This window comes from Embiotoca jacksoni, unplaced genomic scaffold (assembly GCF_022577435.1).
Source record: "Embiotoca jacksoni isolate LCO1_2020_lvr unplaced genomic scaffold, fEmbJac1.0.p SCAF_5, whole genome shotgun sequence".
In the NCBI taxonomy this organism is placed as follows: domain Eukaryota; kingdom Metazoa; phylum Chordata; class Actinopteri; family Embiotocidae; genus Embiotoca; species Embiotoca jacksoni.
The window spans coordinates 5,992,078-6,011,324 of NW_027185403.1; the positions used below are offsets into that span (position 1 = coordinate 5,992,078).

General features: G+C 40.7%; 1 protein-coding gene across 4 annotated transcripts in view; it reads left to right on the top strand.

Moving 5' to 3' along the window:
- The window catches only part of drp2 (dystrophin related protein 2), a 149,599-nt gene that overhangs the window by 91,345 nt on the left and 39,007 nt on the right, over positions 1-19,247 (top strand). For all 4 annotated transcript variants that reach the window (XM_069170601.1, XM_069170598.1, XM_069170600.1 and 1 more), the window contains exons 3-6: positions 6,535-6,691; positions 15,926-16,046; positions 16,565-16,676; positions 17,931-18,087. In XM_069170601.1, the coding sequence (XP_069026702.1) occupies positions 6,535-6,691; positions 15,926-16,046; positions 16,565-16,676; positions 17,931-18,087 (547 nt within the window). The remainder of the gene's footprint in view (positions 1-6,534; positions 6,692-15,925; positions 16,047-16,564; positions 16,677-17,930; positions 18,088-19,247) is intronic.

Below are 19,247 nucleotides of genomic sequence, written 5' to 3' on the forward strand. Positions count from 1 at the left end.
CCTCTTTTGTGCAACCCACGCATCCACAGTCGTTCTGAGATTTTCCAAACACAAGATAATAACGTTCATGTAATCATTTGTTTACATTTTTGTTTCTGGCAGTTGGTCACCGCCATCTACTTTCTAATGACATCACGGAAATTGTGAAAGACGGAAAGCTATGATTGGTCGGTGACCAGCGTGTAGTGTGCCAAGGGTCTTGGCCAAGTCACAGCAATAATTTATGACTCATGCAAAGCTGTAATTAGAGTTGATGTATGGGACTAAAAAATGCAGGTACTATATGGAACATTTTTATTAGCATAAAAACAGCCTAAGTCAAAGCCTGGTTTGGAGCCTTTGAATATGCAGCTACAAGGAGGGCTTTGCATGTATTAAAGGTATTTTTGCACAACAAGATGGACTGTAGGAAAGAGAATGGATTGAGAGACTTCTGGTTTCAAGAACACAACCAGAAGTGTAATTCATTATGATGCAGTTGAATTCAGTTACACTTCAGTCAAACTTCTTTTCTTTTTCAACAAGTTACAAAACTCTTTACATCATGACTTTTTCCCAAACTCAGTCGTCAGTCTGCCTGAACCTCAACCTAAACCTAACAAACTATCAAAGAGTGACAACATGACACAATAAATGTGTGGCATCTCAGTCTATTTTGATTTAAGGCTTTGCCTGCATGGTTTCCCTCGAGATACTGAAAAAAAAAAAAATACATACACCTTTGAATACTTACCCTTTCAACTAAATGCTGAGGTGCGGTGTTACCGTGGCCCATCACACACCCTCACATTCTTTGCCACCTCTCGCAACATCTCTGCAATTGAGAGAGAGGGAGACAGAGAGGTGGGGGGCTGTGCTCAAAGCTTCTCTGGGCCCCGAGGCAACGCACTAGCAAGCTCCACTCCCCAGCAGAACAGCAGAAACACAGCGCATATCTCCTATCCATTAATTAATCATCGAACCGAGCACTAGGCTTCTCTCTATAATCTTTCTTACTGACTTGGGAGTTGGATTTCTGACCATATTATTTACTTTGGATGTTAACTGTCAGAAAATGTGGTGATCCAACAGTAATTAGCATGCAGCAAAGTATCTCATTTGTAACAACACTTAATTACACTGAATACAAAACTTAAGGTTGAATAAACAGAAAGCAATTTTATATTCACATCCAAAACATTGCGATTAGGATTCTTTGCCACCGCTACCAAAAGTGATGAGCTGATAACAATTCACTGCCATTCTCAAGGACAAACGGATGTTGATTGTTACCTTGGCTGCTGCAGCAGGAATCTGTGTATTCACATTCATAACAAAAATCTACCTCTCTAATGTTGGGGTGGCAAATTGTATCTCTCATGACTTTGTTGTATGAAGCTAATCCAGGAAATGAAAATGTCTGCAATCTTCACCACAACAATACCTGTTATTTTGACAGTTCAGACTATCACATCATGTGTTCTCTGGTGAGACTGGCTGCCATTCAATCTTGAGACTGCTGCCAACAGATGAGTCTGTGTGCGGAATGTGTCCTGTGTCAAGGACAATCACAGGAGGCAGTCTACCGTGTACTCGAGCATCCCCATTAGCCCATTGCTATTGATTATTCCTGCCGTTGTCATCAAGCCCGTCGGCTGTTATTGAGCAGCCTGAGACAGTGACTCACACAGAGGAGTCTACACACACACACACGCACACACACACACACACACACACACACACACACACACACACACACACACACACAGCACAAACAACCTCAACAATTTCTGTTCCTGGTAATTTTTCTCCTCTGTTGTTCTCAGACAGATACATGCCTTATTTTCAAAGATATATTTTAAACTAAACAGTTACACAAATAAGCCCAGCTCTTAAAGAACTGAAGGTGAGCCACTGTCTAACACAAACAACACACCTGTTTGCATTCCTAGACTTGTGAGGACATTCATAGTCATGCTGCATTATCCGATCCCTATCTTTAATTTGAAAGGATACAGCAACATGAAACATTTTTCTTATTTAAATAAATATGATGGAAAATAAATTCATCCTCATAACAATGTCCTGTCATGTAATTTTTATTCCTCCATCGTTGTCCAAAGGCCATTAAAACACACCAGCAGCCAAATTAGTGCCCTGGGTGACATGTTTCTGCATTTCCATGAACATGGGCACTGTAGTTTATTTTTAAAACAATCCCACATACACAGTCCTGGAGCCATAAACACTCTGTCGAGCAGCAAATCTGCAGCTGAAAATAGTACCCCAACAAAGACACTGTTTACTCCTGTTTGAGGAATGTATGCAACAAAAATGAAAGAAGAGGTTTTTAAAAAGGAGACTCGTTAAAGTTCCTCTTTTAGCATTGATTAAACCTCTAAGTTCTTTTGAATAAAGAAAATCCCTTTATGGCTTAAAGTGGCTTCAATGTAACTTTTGTTTGTCACACTTTTGCCTTCATTCAGGACATGCAAATCTGTCAACATGCAAACAGTCCCAGCGTCTTTCTTCACCCACCGCTCTGCCATTCACCTGCGGTTTGAGCTGGTAGCTTGATATTATGCAAAGCTCCACCATGTAAGTTGATAGGGCTGGTTCTTTGGTTCTTGAATCCATGTTTTTCAGATTGTCATTGGTACATTGCAGTTCCAAAACAGATATGCTCAGCCCTCTTGTTAACTACCTATTTTGCCCATGATATGTCTTCTAATTGGTTCCCGTTCTAGTTCTTTTGTAGTGGTTATCTGCTTTACACATTGAAGGTCCTGGGTCCGAGCTCCAATGGATCCAGGAGTCCACAGTGCAGCTGTGGCTCAGATAGTAGAGCGGGTTGTCCACTAATCACAGTGTTGGCAGTCAATCAACACCTCCTCCAGTCCATATGCTAAAGAGTCCTTGGGAAAGTGACTAAACCCCAAGTTGCTCCTGATGGCAGGCAAGCATCTTGCATGGCAGCGCTGTTGCTATTGGCGCGCGAGTGAATGTGATTGGGTGGATGGGAAGATTTGTAGACAATTCTGCACTTTCCCCCAGCGCTATTAAGTATTTTAACAGTTTCAGCTCAGCATCTTGGTTTTCCAGCCCTTAAGTTCATAAATTTCATCATCTTATTCAGCAGCCTCTAAAAGAAAAAAGAGAGAGTGGATATTGGATTTACATTCATATGGAGGCCAAAAACATGATTTCCATGTTAATATTGCTAAATGTCCAGTAGATTTATAAAGAGGCAACAGTTTTCTATCAGACTCGCAATTTTAATAAGGTGATAACATGATAGCGTTATAACATGATAGCATTATGATAACGATTGTTCGTCTGACCCCAAATAAAATCAGTAATAGCCACTTTAACATCTGTTCAAATTAGTCTTTGCAAAGATATAAGGGTTCACACATACTACCTGTTTCCTCTTTTGGTCCTTTCTGGACCTGTACACTCAAACTCCCTGACATCTCCAGATCTAAGGCCGCAGAACTGGGCCCATGGACAATACTTAAATTGATATCACAATGCTTCAGTCAGACTCTTATACTGGCAAACTTTTAGCCTGGCCTCCCCACAGCTTAGAGTTCTTCTTGGCAGCACCATCCATGTGACGATGATTCCATTACAGCACAAGCTCCATTTGTCTCACCCTCTGTGTGTGTAATGGAAACAGCAGTGATGGGTGAGTGTGGTGTGAACTGTATGTGTGTTTGTTTGTGCATGATTGTGTGAATCTCTGCTGCGTGCTTTGAAGCATTTTGAGTCTTCTTTGCAAAAGTGCCAGAGTCATCCTTTGATTGATGACCTTACTAAGACATATCCAAAGCCTGGGTTTGCACTGACTTGAAACAGAAACCTTTCTCCATCCATGGTGTGTGCGTGTATGCGTGTGTGTGTGTGTGTGTGTGTGTGTGTGTGTGTGTGTGTGTGTGTGTGTGTGTGTGTGTGTGTGCGTGTGCGCGCGTGTATGTACAGTATGTGTGTGTTCATCCCTGTTATGGACTGAAAGCCTGTTCTGCAGGGGCCACGGAAAAACAGTTCCTCCCTGATTCAATTATGACAGCAAGCAGAGGTGGAGGGGGAAACAAGAGGCTAGGGGACATCTCAGTCTGCTTCACACAGGTTTTCTGACACGGGGGTTGAAGAAAGAGGCCTATCAATTTTGAAATGTGCACTTACAAGCTTGATTTCACCTTTCTGTCTTTTTTCCCCTTAAAGCTTTTTTTCCCACATGCCTTCCTGCAACTGGCATCCCTGAAGTGATACCTAATCCCTCATGTGTCAGAACTCATCTGTGCCAAATTCAATTTGGAGGAAATTGCCTTGCAGTCCTTTTTCAGTCACTAACGTGGCATTGCTGATGGTGTCATGCTAATGGTGCAGGTCGGGAGATAATGAATGAGCGTAACCATTATAATTTAGCAGTATATAAGTTAACCCTGTGTATGGCAGCATTTCACAAGTCTGTTTAGATTTAGGCTGTGAAATCCTAAAGCGTTGCTCTGATTTGACTTCTGCTGTCATCTGAATATCATTCCAGTTATGTTTTTTGCCTCACCCTCTCCTAACCCCATTTATAGTTGTGAGCGGTTACACTTGGTCTGTCCCTCTTTCTGACTCTTGCTTTCTCTCCCACTCATCATTTCTGATGTGACTGCTGGCAAACTGTGATCTGCAGGAATAATGATATTTAAGTGCTGGTTCCTGGTGTCTAATTGAAACACACACACACACACACACACACACACACACACACACACACGTACACACACACCACCTCCAACCCTTCAGTGCCAGCTGTGCAACTGATACAAGAGCAGTGCTTCCCCAGACATCTCGTGGTGCTGGCAGGTGGCGAGCAGATAAATTCTCTGTTATTTGTTTCTGGTTTCCTCCAGAAAACCTGCAGCAGTCACCTGTGACTTTGTCTCTCACCTTGTCATGCATGTGCCACAATATATGTCTTTGACTGACAGTGTCGTGATGTCCCGCTACAGTAGGTTTGGCATACTTTATGTGATGCTCTGTATTGGTGTGTTTGGGTTGCACAAATGCACGTTTTTGCTTTGATAGCACTCAATTCTGTATATTTACTGCTGAGGAAATTGACTGTTTATGCCCTAAACCTTTTGGTTGTTATTGCTACGCCTGTCTAGCTTTCTGCTCTGTCACATGTACAGTTTACAGTTACGATGTCAGCAGCTTTACCATTACATTTCTTAGTAATCTTTGACACAACAGGTCATTGATTTCTGACAGAAGTAGACTAAAGCAACATCTCATTTCTTGTCAAAGTAATATAAATACTGCACTGTTCACATACATGTTTACTAGCGGTCCTCTTCCACCTTGCCTTTTGGCCCACACTTCTACACATCTTGGTGTATTTCTGCTACTTGTGTGGCCTCTGTGTGCAAGAAATATGAAGTGGCAAACAACTCATTGAGAAAAAGCTTCAGAATACTGCTAGAGGTCAAAAACTCCACAGAGAACCCTTAGTGTATGTGTTAAATCATAGATTATAAGTTTGGCCCGAGTCCAAATGTCAAAAAAGAACATTGGAGAGCTTCTAACGTGACCTGTAGCATCTAGCTACATATGCTGGTTATAAACAGGGATTTCTTTTTAAAACTCAGCGTGTTTCCCCTCAAAAGTTAGGTAATGATTTGCTAACTCTTAAATTAGCTCAAGTTACTACTGTAGGAGGTACTGTATGTAGGGAATGTTACTGTTTAAGCTCACCTTTGAGTTAATGAACCCAGGCTATTGAAAAGATGCCACCAAAGAACCTTACTTTAGATTGTAGTAATCTTATGCACTTTACTTGACAGACCTGCAGTGACTTCTTAAGCAGCATACTCAATAATAATAATGCCATGAACAAAATTAATTTATTAATGTATTATCTCGAATAACAATTATCTCCGATCGATGCCTGTTAAAAAAAAAAATCATTGATGGCAATTCTTAAATACAACATCCAGATACAGCATTGTTCAGTGTGATATGATCAGCATGGTGTGACGCATATCAGGCATATTTTGTAATGACAGAAAAGCACAGACCTTCGTGTAGCTGAGTTCACAAGGCCATTTTGAATGTACATCTTAACAGTTTGATTTGAGCACTTCTTGAACTTGATATAGCTGTCCACATTGAGAAATACTCAGACCAAGAAGGAACTGAAGGTCCTATGCAAAATACCCAAGAAGAGGCCATGAATTTCAATAAGATGTTTTTATTTGATTTAAAAAGACATGCATAATGCTTACAAACTGACCTGCCACAATGTAATAACAAAAAAAAGATGTCAGCCAGACGATCATTGGGCAAATTACAGGTCCTGTAGTAATATGGTAACCCATGCCTCACTATTAATATGCAAATGAGACTTAAAATCTTATATATTTGACACCTTTGAGGATGAATGTTTTGGATGTTTCCAAGCTGGATAGTGGAAGGTGGTGCAATATTTGGTTGGTGTGTTGGAAAATGTTACTATTTGCTAAACTAAACCTTGTGTGTGCGTGTGTGTGTGTGTGTTGGCAGGGTGCGGCTAGAGGCCTTCTCCGACAACAGTGGGAAGCTGCAACTCTCTCTGCAGGAGATCATAGAATGGCTGACAGCCAAGGACGAGGAGCTGTCGGAGCAGCTGCCCATAGGAGGCGACGTGGGGGCCGTCCAGCATCAAAGGGAGTTCCACCAGGTAATTCGGAGGATAATACCTCTTCAGTGCAAATACTGATGAGATGGAGTCTTTATTCTGTCCAAAGGGAAATACATTTCCACAGTAAATGCACAGCATATTCAATCCTCAGTCAGTATATTCAGAATATCCACACATATAGCCAAACTGTCTATAGGTTCATACTGACGTGAAAATAGAAATACATAGATAAATTCAGTGGGGCGTCACTTTAGTGTTGTGTGTGAAGGAAGGGACAAGACTCCTGTTACATTATAGAGTGGCGTTCTCAACTTTAAAGCCCCACTGTATACGTGTGTCCATGTGGGAGCAATGTGGAAAATGGATTGAGGGCAAGCCCAGGGGCACGTGCTGTGATCTGGGCAATGTGTGTGAAGGCCAGGGGTTTTGAGGCCACTAATTTTGGAGGCATTGCTTGTACACAGTGCGTCAATTTTTCTTTTCTAATTGGTGACACAGTCAAGGCACACATAGTGTAGAGGAGTATTCTGGGATTCATTTTTCAGAGGAGGTGAAGAACAGAATAGCATGTGTGGGGTTTGCAGATGATAAGAGGGGTTTCCTGTCAGAAAGCTAAGTTTATTATTCAGTCTGAGTCAATACTAGATAGCTGAAACTTCCTCCAAGCACAGCTATCATTGATGTCAGTGATGGAGGTGGGGCTCTGTGCACTGCAGTGTGTGTAGGAATCCCCAAACAACAGTTCAAACTTGCAGTGCAAACAAACTTGAGCCTAACCCCTTCTTCCTATCAAATGCCCACTTTTACGCTTCTGTCATGCGTCAACCTAAAAAATGAAGGAAACATGGAAGTGGCAAAATCTGAAGTTCCTCGAATTGCCACTTGTGGCTGGCTCCAAAAGCGAGTCAATCCCCATCGACTCCAATTTTGAAATGCCTAATTTTACAGCATAAATAAACATGTTTACAGCCAAAAAAAATGGTTTCGGTCTCTACAACTCATTACAGCAGTACAATGTTTATATAACTATCTGTTTAAATTGTACTAGGATGGAAGTTACGCATAATTTAGGGCGGGGCTGCTTTGAATGACAGGTGGGTGACTTGACAGTTGGCTAGCTGCCTGCAGGTTTCAGCAATCAAGCGTCATTCGGCCCACTTCAGCACCACCTATGCACCACCTCTTTGCCCATTTTTTGATTAGCTGGGAGCAATGCTAAGTCAGGCGCTGCCAAGATGACAATGGCCAGAGCCAATCAGAACTGAGCTTTAAAACTGCTCGTTACGGAACCTACAGGTGATGCAATTGAGGCTACATCCAATTTTTATGTACAGTTTATGACTCCTAACAAGACCTGGCCCACAGTTTTCGTTTCACTCTGGAATACTTTAAATGCTGTTTCACTGATACTTCTAGTAATTTAGAAATAAGGTTACTCTCATTTAACTAGATTGAACTATGGCCACCACTGACAATTTGTGATGTCATCAAATGTATGTGGGTATGTCAGATCGACAGTCCTAAAGCCCAAGATATTTCATTCTGTAGAAATCAAAACAAGTTAAAGTACCTAAAGCTCTTATTTGTGAAGCTGAACCCTTTAATTGTTAGGTTTTTTTTTTTGCTTGAAAATGGACTTAATAATTAATCTATTAAATAAATTATAATCGACAAACTGATTGCTTCTCTAGATTGAAAAATTAAGCCCCAGATTGTGTTTATTTGACATTTAACTGAACTAAAAGGGTGTGTGTTTTGCAGAATTGGGATATCCAGTGATTTAGTTTTTGGTCCATTTAACCAGGCATGTTCACATACTTATTCACAGCTGTGGATTAGCTGTAGCAGGATAATGGGCTACACAGACAAAGACACTCAATCTGCACAGTGTAACCATAGTTTTAAAATATCTCAGTGACTCTTAGGCAAGAAAACACTTTTATTAACATTGAGCCCTTGGAGGATTAAATGTTTCACCTGTTTGTTTTCATCTCTTTCATCTGTGATGAAAGCCACAAACAAGCTTCACCAATTTTAATCCAATAGGATTGTGAGCCATTGCAACATTTTATTTGTGTCAATAGTAAAGTTTAAGACTGTAGGGAACATCAATTAGAGTTGCTGACAGTGACAGTGTCTCCTCCTCTCAGATAAAGCCCACATGGTTCGATGATTTGAACTGGCCTTTAAATCTCTTCAAGGGCTTGCGTGGGAAGAAGGGAAAACAAGCTCACAGACTCAAAGACTAACACATTGATCACTTGCACAAATCAGTGTTTGTTTGTCTGCCCCCTGGATTTTTTTTTTTATCCTTGTGTTGAGAACAAATAACCAGGGGTCATAACTTGACTTAAATTACTGGTCTGACTTTGCAGGACACAGTCAGGAGCTTCTGTGACAGGAGCTCCATTGAAATGTTGCCTTTTAATTTTCCTTTTCAGCATCACAAGCAGGCTTCTTAGAGTCATGTACACTTACCTTCATGTGTGTTTCTTTTATCTTATCTTCCTGCACATCTTCTCAGGTGTGTGTCGGCATGTTTTTTTTGTTCATGTTCACATTTTATTGCAGGACAACTTAGACCTTTAACAGCCTGTCGAGTATGTATTACCTCACCTGGTGATGTCATTTAAAAGCTTGGTCTATAGTTGTCCGTAGTAGATTCATCACTAAACTGTGTCGCTGTTAATTAACAGGGTATAGGTTGTGTTGCTGATCCAAATCTACAAACACTCCCATCATCCAACATGTAGCGAGTTCAATGTCTGACCTTTACAGATAAGCTTAATGAGTTTAAATCAGTCAAAACTCAGTGTGTGGTGTTGTGAAGATCTCTTACTCACCACATCGTTGTCATGCTTTCCATCTATACTGTATGGGCTGCACATTTAACACAGAACATCAGACTTCCAAGCTCTTTTAAATCAGACTTCTTTGATTTAGCAAGTCAGCATAATGACCGGAAGTTTCAATATTACTGTATGTCAGTGCTGCTTATTGGAGAGATCAAAGGAAATAAATGGCTTCCCTGTGTGTCAAATAATAACACTGGTGAGACAGCCACTGAATTACCAGGATGTCTTTAAGGGAGGGAAGTCTCTCCACTGAAATCTTTTTAATTGACATGTTATATAGCCCCATGTGCACTGTAAGGGGACCTCGTAAAAATGGTAGAGACAGGAATTGCCCAACAGGCAGATGTGTGTGTGTGTGTGTGTGTGTGTGTGTGTGTGTGTGTGTGTGTGTGTGTGTGTGTGTGTGTGTGTGTGTGTGTGTGTGTGCCTGTATGTGTGTTGTAAAGAGGGTTGGCCTGTTCAAAAATATCTTGAGACAACAAACAGACTTCGATGCAGCTGCTGCATCAGTCACTGCAGTGGAGAAAATTCTTTTAATTATCATTTTGAAAATAAAACAAATAATGAATTCCAGTAATGTCTTAATCAAGAAAGAATAAAGATCCAAATTAAGGCTTTAGAAGTATTTGAAGGTGTGTGTGAAGGGTAGAACCACTAAAGTACATGCTGTTGTGATTATTGCTCCTGTGTGACTGCCTATTTGGTGAAATGCTTTCTGGGATCCTCAGGATATTCTTTCATTTCCCAGTAAATCACCTTTGTCGTGAGTGATGTGTCTTGCAAACTGGGACTGCTGTAGACATGCGCGCGCGCGCACACACACACACACACACACACACACACACACACACACACGCACACACACACACACGCACGCATGCACAGTATCCAATATTCGCACACACATATAATTGGTTGTGTAACTACAGTAGAGTTTCCCGTTACACCCTCTTTCCAATTTTCTGTGCTGTCAGTTTGTGCAGTGTGTCTGAGAGGCGACTTGTATTGACAGAGAGGTTTGTGGCTTCTGCTTCAACCCACTTCATGTCCCACTTTGAGTGGGTGGTGCACGGTGAAACCAGCCACCCAATTAACAAGACAACAACCAAGAAAAAAAAGAACACTTTTACACTTCACACCATCCTGTCCCCCTTTTCTCCCACGTAATTTCTCTTCTCTTTTTTCATTGTCCTGTTTCTTGGCCCTTCTCATCCCTCTTCCTGCGTTGGCTCTGCTGTGACTGTTGACATTATGTTTTAAGGTTGTCAGTCCCATTCCTGTGAATGCGATATCTCAGTAACACCTTGAGGAAATTTCTTCAAATTTGGCACAAATGTTTACTTGGTGTCAAGGATGAGCTTATATGAATTTGGTGGTTAAAGGATTGTGTGAACTGGCCAAAAGTCAATAATTAATGCTAATTAGGGCAATATTTCACACAAATGTCAAAAAGGATAAAACGATATAGGATGACGTTTCATGTACAAAAGCACAAAGGTCAACTTAACTGTGTCTTCATAATGTTCTGCAAAACACTTTTCAGGCCATTATTAAGCACCATAACTCAGGAACAGAAGGGAAGGTTGTGACAAAATTTCTAATCTTTGGTGTCCACGTTGAAACTATGCTGATTGTATACTGCAAATGTTCTGTACTGTCTGGTTGAAGACCTCCACGTTTTAGAATTTGTAGCTTTTTTAGAGCAACATCCATGTTCGAAGCATCGTCTACTGTTGTCTCTACAACTTTGTGTTTGTCAGAATCATTGGTCAAGCATGTGAAAACATGCAAGAAATGTGACTGTTCTTTGTTTCTTTCAATGAATTTACACACTAATAGCGTAGATTCGCAGTAGAAAACAACAACAAAGCTTAACAAAACTTAAAATGCACTGATTGCATTTAATTACATTTTTGAATTCTTTCCCTTTCTTTTAAAGTCTTCTCTACATTTTTTAGTTTGGATGAACTGAAACTTGATTTGTTTGTGGAGGCATACAACCCCAAGGCGGTGATTCTAGTTACTCATGCACACTGTCTGCCTTTAATGCTTTAAAGTAGCATTTGTTGTTTCTTCTTTCCACCTCTTTCCCTTTGACACTGATGGGGCTATTTAGTGATGCACAAGCCTCCAAAAATATATTGTATTCACTGTGAAACATCATCATATCTCTCCTCTCCTCTCCTCTCCTCTCCTCTCCTCTCCTCTCCTCTCCTCTCCTCTCCTCTCCTCTCCTCTCCTCTCCTCTCTTCCCCACCTCTCCACTCCCCTCCCCTCCCCTCCCCTCCCTTCCCCTGAAATGTCCCATTTTCAGTTCAGCACGCCTTTATAATCTGTGATGCCTCTGCTTCCCGAGCGTATGGTCGCTCTAAAACTTTTCCGACAAAGCAAAGAGGGAAATTGCCTCCCAGTTTTCTATAGAGAATTAAAGCGTTTTAAGAAATGTGAATTATTGATCTTAAGTGGATTTATTCTGATGTCGTTGTGTGGTTGAGTTCTTGCTGTACTACATTTGTGTGACTGTGCGTTTGGCTGCATGAGTCTTGGTTTGGGAGCATGTTTACTCTGGGTGTATTTGGGGTGGTAATAGAGGCGTAAGATACATTTTGGAGGGTGAATGTGTGTGTGTTTGGGTTTTGGGATGACTGAGCATTTCAGCGATGGGGGGGGATTGTGTGTGTCTGTAGCAGCTGCAAAATCTTCTCTACATAGGAAACATGAAATGAAAATGTATCCTCGTCTGTGTTGTCAGTAGCACATTGAGAGGGAGCATCCAAAGTGAAGAGTAAAAGGACTGCCGTCAACATGTTTAGAGACCAAGTCAATGAAGCCATTTCTTCCTCCTGAGCTTTTTTACGCCATGCAGAGGCCTAATGTATCTTAATCTGATCTGAAGGCTTCGCTCTTAATGTTCCTTCAACCAAAGATAAAGCCTCTGAGTGTGAAATTTAGCTGGAATTAAAGTTTTAACATGACAGCTGGCTCAGGGAATCCATGGCTCAGCTCCTCTTTGGGCAGCAAAGCAGCTAAAAAGAGGATGGAGAGAATAGAGAGCTGAGGAGGTGAGGATGAGGAGGGAATTTGTGATTGGAGAAAAGAGTGAGAGGATGAGGAGAGCGGTAGACAGCAGGTTTTCTTCATGACTGTTGCCCTGGGAATCTTATCTCATGCCACAGCTCCCCATCGTTACACACTTTTGCATGTTTGCTTGGTGCCGGCTGGTGTTTGCTGGTGTTTCATTCTGAGCTTTCTGTTTAACTCTGCTCGCCGTGTGTTATCAGGCCTGCCGGGCTCTGGTCCTGGGGTTTTCAAATAGGCACCGAAACGCTGTCACTGCTTGGGTTCACAATGCTGCTACCTCCAGCTAGTAATACAGATTTTTAGCTGAAATTGTAATCTCTTTATACCATAAGAGGATTGAGAATGCTGGCTTCACCTAAATAAATTACTTTGAAGAGAGGGAATATCCTTGGCATTAATTCTCACACCTGCAGTATGTTTTATACAGAACAAAGATTAGTGTAGAAGAATGAAGAAGGTTGACACACTGGCTTTCTTCGAGGCCCTGGGGAGGCTCGGGGTATCTGCTCAATGCAAAAGTACGAAGTTAACGTGCGTGTGTGTGTGTGTGTCCCCTTACACACTGAGCTCCGTGTCTGCAATTTGCATAGTGAGTATAGTTGAATGTGGACCAGTGGAGTTAGGCTCTCCAGCTAATTGGCACTTGTCTGCTTGGAGGCCAGATGAACAGTACTCCCAGTAGGTTTGGTCTCTTATTGTGCCCTGGGCTCTCAGTATAAGCAGACAGACATGTAATTTATTATGTTCCTGGCAGCATATCACTATCAGACTGTGAGTGTTTATATGTGTTTAGTTATCTTGTTGGGATATTTAAAAAAAAATATAAACACTGACCTTTTTGAGACCAGTAGTCGTCAACCCTGTCTTAATGAGGCAAAAGGTCATTTCTGAGGTTGTGGTAAAGTTAGGAATAAGGTGTGATTTGAGGTTAGGTTAAGGTTAGAGTTAGGCCAATCGATGCTGCACAAACTAATTGTGTGTGTGTGTGTGTGTGTGTGTGTGTGTGTGTGTGTGTGTGTGTGTGTGTGTGTGTGTGTGTGTGTGTTTGTGTGTGTGTGTGTGTGTGTGTGTATGTGTGTGTAGGTAGGTCGTAGGTCGAGTCGAGCCGGGCGGTTTTACTCCATGTGTTCCATTTGTTTTTGTTTTTTTTTTGCTTACGCGATGTCGATAACCATAGCCATAGCCGGAGGAATGAACAAACGTCGAGGATGAACAGTCAAGGGTCACTGTGACCTCACTAACTACATTCCTGGGCATAAATCACAAATTCACAAGATAATTATGACAAAATTTCACACTGATGTCAAACAGGATAAAATAATGATGTGATGACATTTTGTATCTAAAAGGTCAACTTCATTGTGACATCATAATGTTCTGCAGAAACGCTTCTGGCCATTATTCAACACTGTAACTCAGCAACAGAAGGGGAGATTGGGACCACATTTCACGTTTGATTGAATATTGAATTAGTGACACTAATCTGGGGTGTCCACTTAGAAGCTGGGATAGATCTTCTGTGTGTGAGGCATCCATGTTTCAAAATTTCTAGCTTTGCGGCAACATCTATATTTATAGCATTGTCTACTGTCAACTTTATTTGCCAAGCATCAGAACACATAAGGATTCCTTCAAAGTCTTTACTACATACTGTACATTATATGAGTTTGGACAGACATGGGTGTTAACTGTAACTTGACTGGTTGAAGGAGGCAGATATTGTAGTCTTACCTACATTTTTGCTTCAGCCTGATGTGGTGAAATCTTCAGGCAAGACTATATAACTTTCGAAGAAGATATAACACATAAAATGCCTTACAAGTTAAAAGTTTATGAACAATTAAACACGAGCTTGTTCAGTTCAGTAAAGTCAAGAGATTTTGCTGCTATCATCTCATTCGTTGTCAGGTTTGTTTTACAAAGATAAATTTTGACATTGTTTTAGGATTCATTAATTTTCAGATTTTAAATATGTTCAAATTCTGTCATTTATTAATTGATTAACTATTATTTCAAGCTAAAATGTTTTCCTCTTTGATGCAATGTGGTCACAGTTTGTTACCATGAAAATACTTCTTAGCTGGTGTCAACAATTGTTATGAAAACCTCAGTCTTGGTTGTAGTTCAGCTAATTTTTAAGGCTCAACATTAATCAATTAGTATTTTTGTGAGACCTCTTAACTTGCACGAGACTAATCGAAGAGCCGAATTAAGATTCACTTAATTCTACAGACCAGTCTGATATATATGTGACCCTGGAATGAGCAGTATATTACGGTGGCTAAAGTGAGCTAATCTTAGCGTTTGAAAGATAATTCTGTGTAAATGATATTACAATCAGTTTTCTGGTTTTATGTGTGTTCTTGTGATGCTCTTATACAATGTTTTAGCATTTACAATTAACTTCCACTGCTGGCTACAGTGTCTTTTCCTCCAAAATTCGTTCAATTCAGTAATCCACCAGGCACAGTATGCTGATAAATTGCTTTGTGGTGGGTCTGGCAATCCTGAAGTTGTAAAACTGGGAATATCACATCTGGTGTTTTGACTCTGGTGGTAATCAGTCACTGGTGAAACATCATATTACCTAGATCAACACAAAACACCACTGCAAGATGATAAAGGCAGAAGTGTAAGACACTCTTCTGCTTGTTCTTGTTAGCAGCCTGGACATCTTTCGATTCCCTCAGCATAACAAAAAGATATAAGCTAAATCGAGTCAGGTTTATTATACAGCCCAAAAACACAAGTCTGCCTGAGGGCATTGCAATCTGTACAGCATATGCCATCCCAATTTGGAAAAGGAAAAACTCCACATTGCATCTAGTCTGTCAAGTTACATGGTAGATATGCAGCATAGTTACAGATATATAGAATTAAATGGCACTGCAATTAATTTGTAGATTATTTTATCGTTTAACTGAGACATTGTTTAGTATAAATGTTTTAAATAATGAATAATGATCCTCAAAAGATGATATAATGACTGTCCAAAACCCAAAGATATTCAATTTAAACCAAGAACGTCTATACATATAAAAGCAAAATGTGAGATGCTGCAACCGGCCAATAACAGCAGTTTTTAAAGTAGATATAAAATGTTTTCTAAGAATAAAAATTATTGTTCATTCATTTTCTGTCATTTGAATATTTGTTTCAGCACGAGAACACACCATTGCTTTTAGTCTATGTTAGATGAGGCCGTCTCATTTGAGGAGTCGGCATAGGTTCAGCTTTGCTTGCACAACAAATTTTTCTCTATATCATTTTGAGTAACCAGCACTTGAGTTTGGAAACAGCTTCTATCTTTCATTCCCCCCTCACTGTCTCTCTGCAGGCTTTCATGGAGGATGTCAAATCTCGCGGGCCGTTTATCTACTCCGTTTTGGAGTCTGCCCAGGCCTTTCTGGCTCAGCACCCCTTCCAGGAACCAGAGGAGACCCTGACCGATGGAAAAGGTCTGCTCCCTTCACACTCCGTGCCAACTGCTGCGCCAGCCAAAATGTCATACTCACAAACGCCCTCACCTGAGTTCATTTGGTGGGACCCATGCAGGTGAAATCATCCATTTGTGGTTATTAGCAGGGATCCCTCCTTGGTTTCACACTGAGTTTTAGGGGGAGAGACCAGGTTGGGACCAATTAGCTCTGGTTCCCCAGCTCCACAGTAACATCTGCTCAAATCAATAATAGCGTACTTGTGTGTTTGGCTCTCTGTTCTGGATGCTCACCAGGAGAATACTGTAGCACTCTACCTCACTATGTTGTCCAACTTGTTTTGCCCCCTGCCTTTATCATTCCCTCTCCCTTTTCATTGAGTTGCTATACCATCCTTCTCAAATCATTGCTCTTCTCAAATCTGACTCCTAACCCCTGCTCTTTCCGCTTGCTATTTTGCTGTCGAAACGTCCTCCTTTGCACCTTTATGCTTTTACCCCTGCACGGCCCCATCTAACCTGTTTCACCTGTTTCCGCAGACGTGTCTCCACGCCGGCGCATCCTGAATGTGAGCCGCTCGGTATGGAAGCAGGCGAACGTGGCCAGTGACCTGTGGGAAAAGCTGACGGCACGCTGCGTGGATCGCCACAGGTCAGACACTTCTGTTAAACATTGTGTTGAACTTGTCAGATTAAATGTGGTTACTGCAATGGTGGAAAGTACATTTACTCAGGTGCCTATTACTATTTAAGTGCAATTTAGAGGTACTTGTACCATAGTGTTTCTATGGGGTGCATTGTTATACTTCCAGTTCAGGAAAAAAAATACTCTGATACATGACTTGTTAGAAGTTCCACCAAAGATACTTTTCCACTCTGAACTTTGTGTTATTTGAATAATTGCTTAAGGTTCCGGGAGATGATTAAAAAAAAAAAGAAGATCAGAAGACGACAGATTTGTGTGTTTTTTTATTAATTACAACCCCATTAATCATCTATCAAACCCAAAGTTTATATTGTGACCCTTTGTAAGGACTCCATCTTTACCAGATGCAACTAAAAAGCTGCTTACACATCTATTTGCCCTTATTAACAATATGATAATATTAAATAAATAAATGTATTACTTTTGTTTGTACTTTTGCCAAAATACGATGTTGCAGAATTGGGATGGTATTGTCAATTTCATTTAACTAAAGGATTTGACTCCTCCTTTCACCACTGGGTTTCTGAATTCTTTCTTATCATTGGGACCCTGTCAGTAGTCGCAAAAGCACAAAGACAGTTTTAAAGATGAATAGGAAGCAGATTTTTAGAGTAATGATAATGTCAAATTAATAACCAAAGTCGGGACTGGCAGTGCTCTGTTCAGAATACAAGCAGTTTTTTCCCTCTCAAAGTCTCGCCTTTTAAGTTTTATTGGTACGTTTTTTAAATTAAATGAATAATTATAGACCCCAGTGATTCAAGCAAATTCTACAATCCATGCACTTAGAAAATTACTCCAGAACAAACTCAAATCCTGTGACTTTTAGGGCTCGAAAGTCCAGTGTTATTTCTTGTTGTGGCTGTGGGTGAGCGCTGATCCATAGCAGGGTTATGCAAAACAATATTACACAAAATACAATTACAAAAACAATTAGGAAAACATATTCATTAAGTTTTAGATGAGAAAATTTCAGAGCTCCATTTTCACGAGTATTAAAACTTGGTGTAAAATATTAAATTAAGCAAACAGCCCTCCTACAATGACAGTCTGTAAATTTGGATAGATGGTGTGTTTGACTGCATACTTTATGGATTTTGATTGATTTTTTTTGGGGGGGGCTATGACTCGCCTTGTTTCTAACTTTTAATGAGTCTGTTCGTTAATTGTAATGACTTGCATTTTCCACAAAACTTCCAGACACATGGAGAGGACACTGGAGCGTCTCCTTCAGATCCAGGCAGCGATGGAGGAGCTGGCGGGGGCCCTGGAGCAGGCAGAGGGAGTGAGAGATGCCTGGGAGCCTGTCGGAGACCTCTTCATTGACTCTCTGCAGGACCACATAGACGCTACCAAGGTAGAATCACACACTGCAGTGCACACTCTCTTCTCTGATTGTCTCTTATCTCTCTCATGTACACACACAGACACACTCACAGACATTATCATGGATCCTGATATAAATTGTTTTTTACCTGTGGAGTAACTTAATTGTCTCCTTTGAGATAATTGCCTCTGGCTATCCCTGGAAAAAAACACACACACGATGACATTTTGACATATCGTAAACAAACATCAAAACAGTGACATGCTGTTTGGTTTTTTTTTATCACAAAAACACAGCAGTGATTTATTACTCATGAATAAGTGAGAGATCTGTATCAGGCTGTGTTGCTTTAAAATGTTTGTTTTGCTTGTTTACACATTCCTGTCAGAGTAGCTGCGATCTGACAGATGATGACGAGGACGTGGCACTTCAAAATGATGCGCTGTGAGATGGCAGGGCCGACAATCCTCTGCTGAATAGATGCTGTTAAACAAATGGCAGGTCATTGGTTTAGCCATTACGGAGGGCCGTGTGCCGCTGCTGCCTGTAATTGTGTGGCACTGTTCATTAGAAGTGAGGGCACTTCACAATAATCATGTCAGTGTTTGGACTCCTGTCACAGACAGCACATGTTCAGCTCAGTCTTTAGGGCAGGCTTGTCTGCTGGCGGCAGCTGTACTCCCTCTTGCTCTTACACACAGATGTATTCACATACAAAAGCAAACTCTTGGATACACAATTATAAACACCTTAAATACAAACATAGAGCTGCAACGAAGGATTCTTTTCAACCCCAATCAATACATGCTTTAATTGGTGTATTAATGTCAGGAAATGGTCAACATATGCCCGTCACAGCTTCACAAAATCCCAAGCTGACTTCTTTAAATGTCTTGTTTTGTCTGATCAACAGTCCAAATCCAAAAGAAAATATTCTACAATCACACATGACAGAGAAAAGCAGCAGAGATGGAACAAGTATATTTCATTTTGTATTGCAAGACAAAAAAATGCTTTTAATTATCAAAATAGATGATTTTTCTGTTTATGGACTAATCTATTGACACACACATTGACAAAAAAAAAGCATGCACACTTGCTCCTAGACAGATCCTAGTTTTACATATCTACAAGTAATTTTGTTCCTCGGGGTTATAAAATAAACTACAGTAGATCATCCATCATGTAAA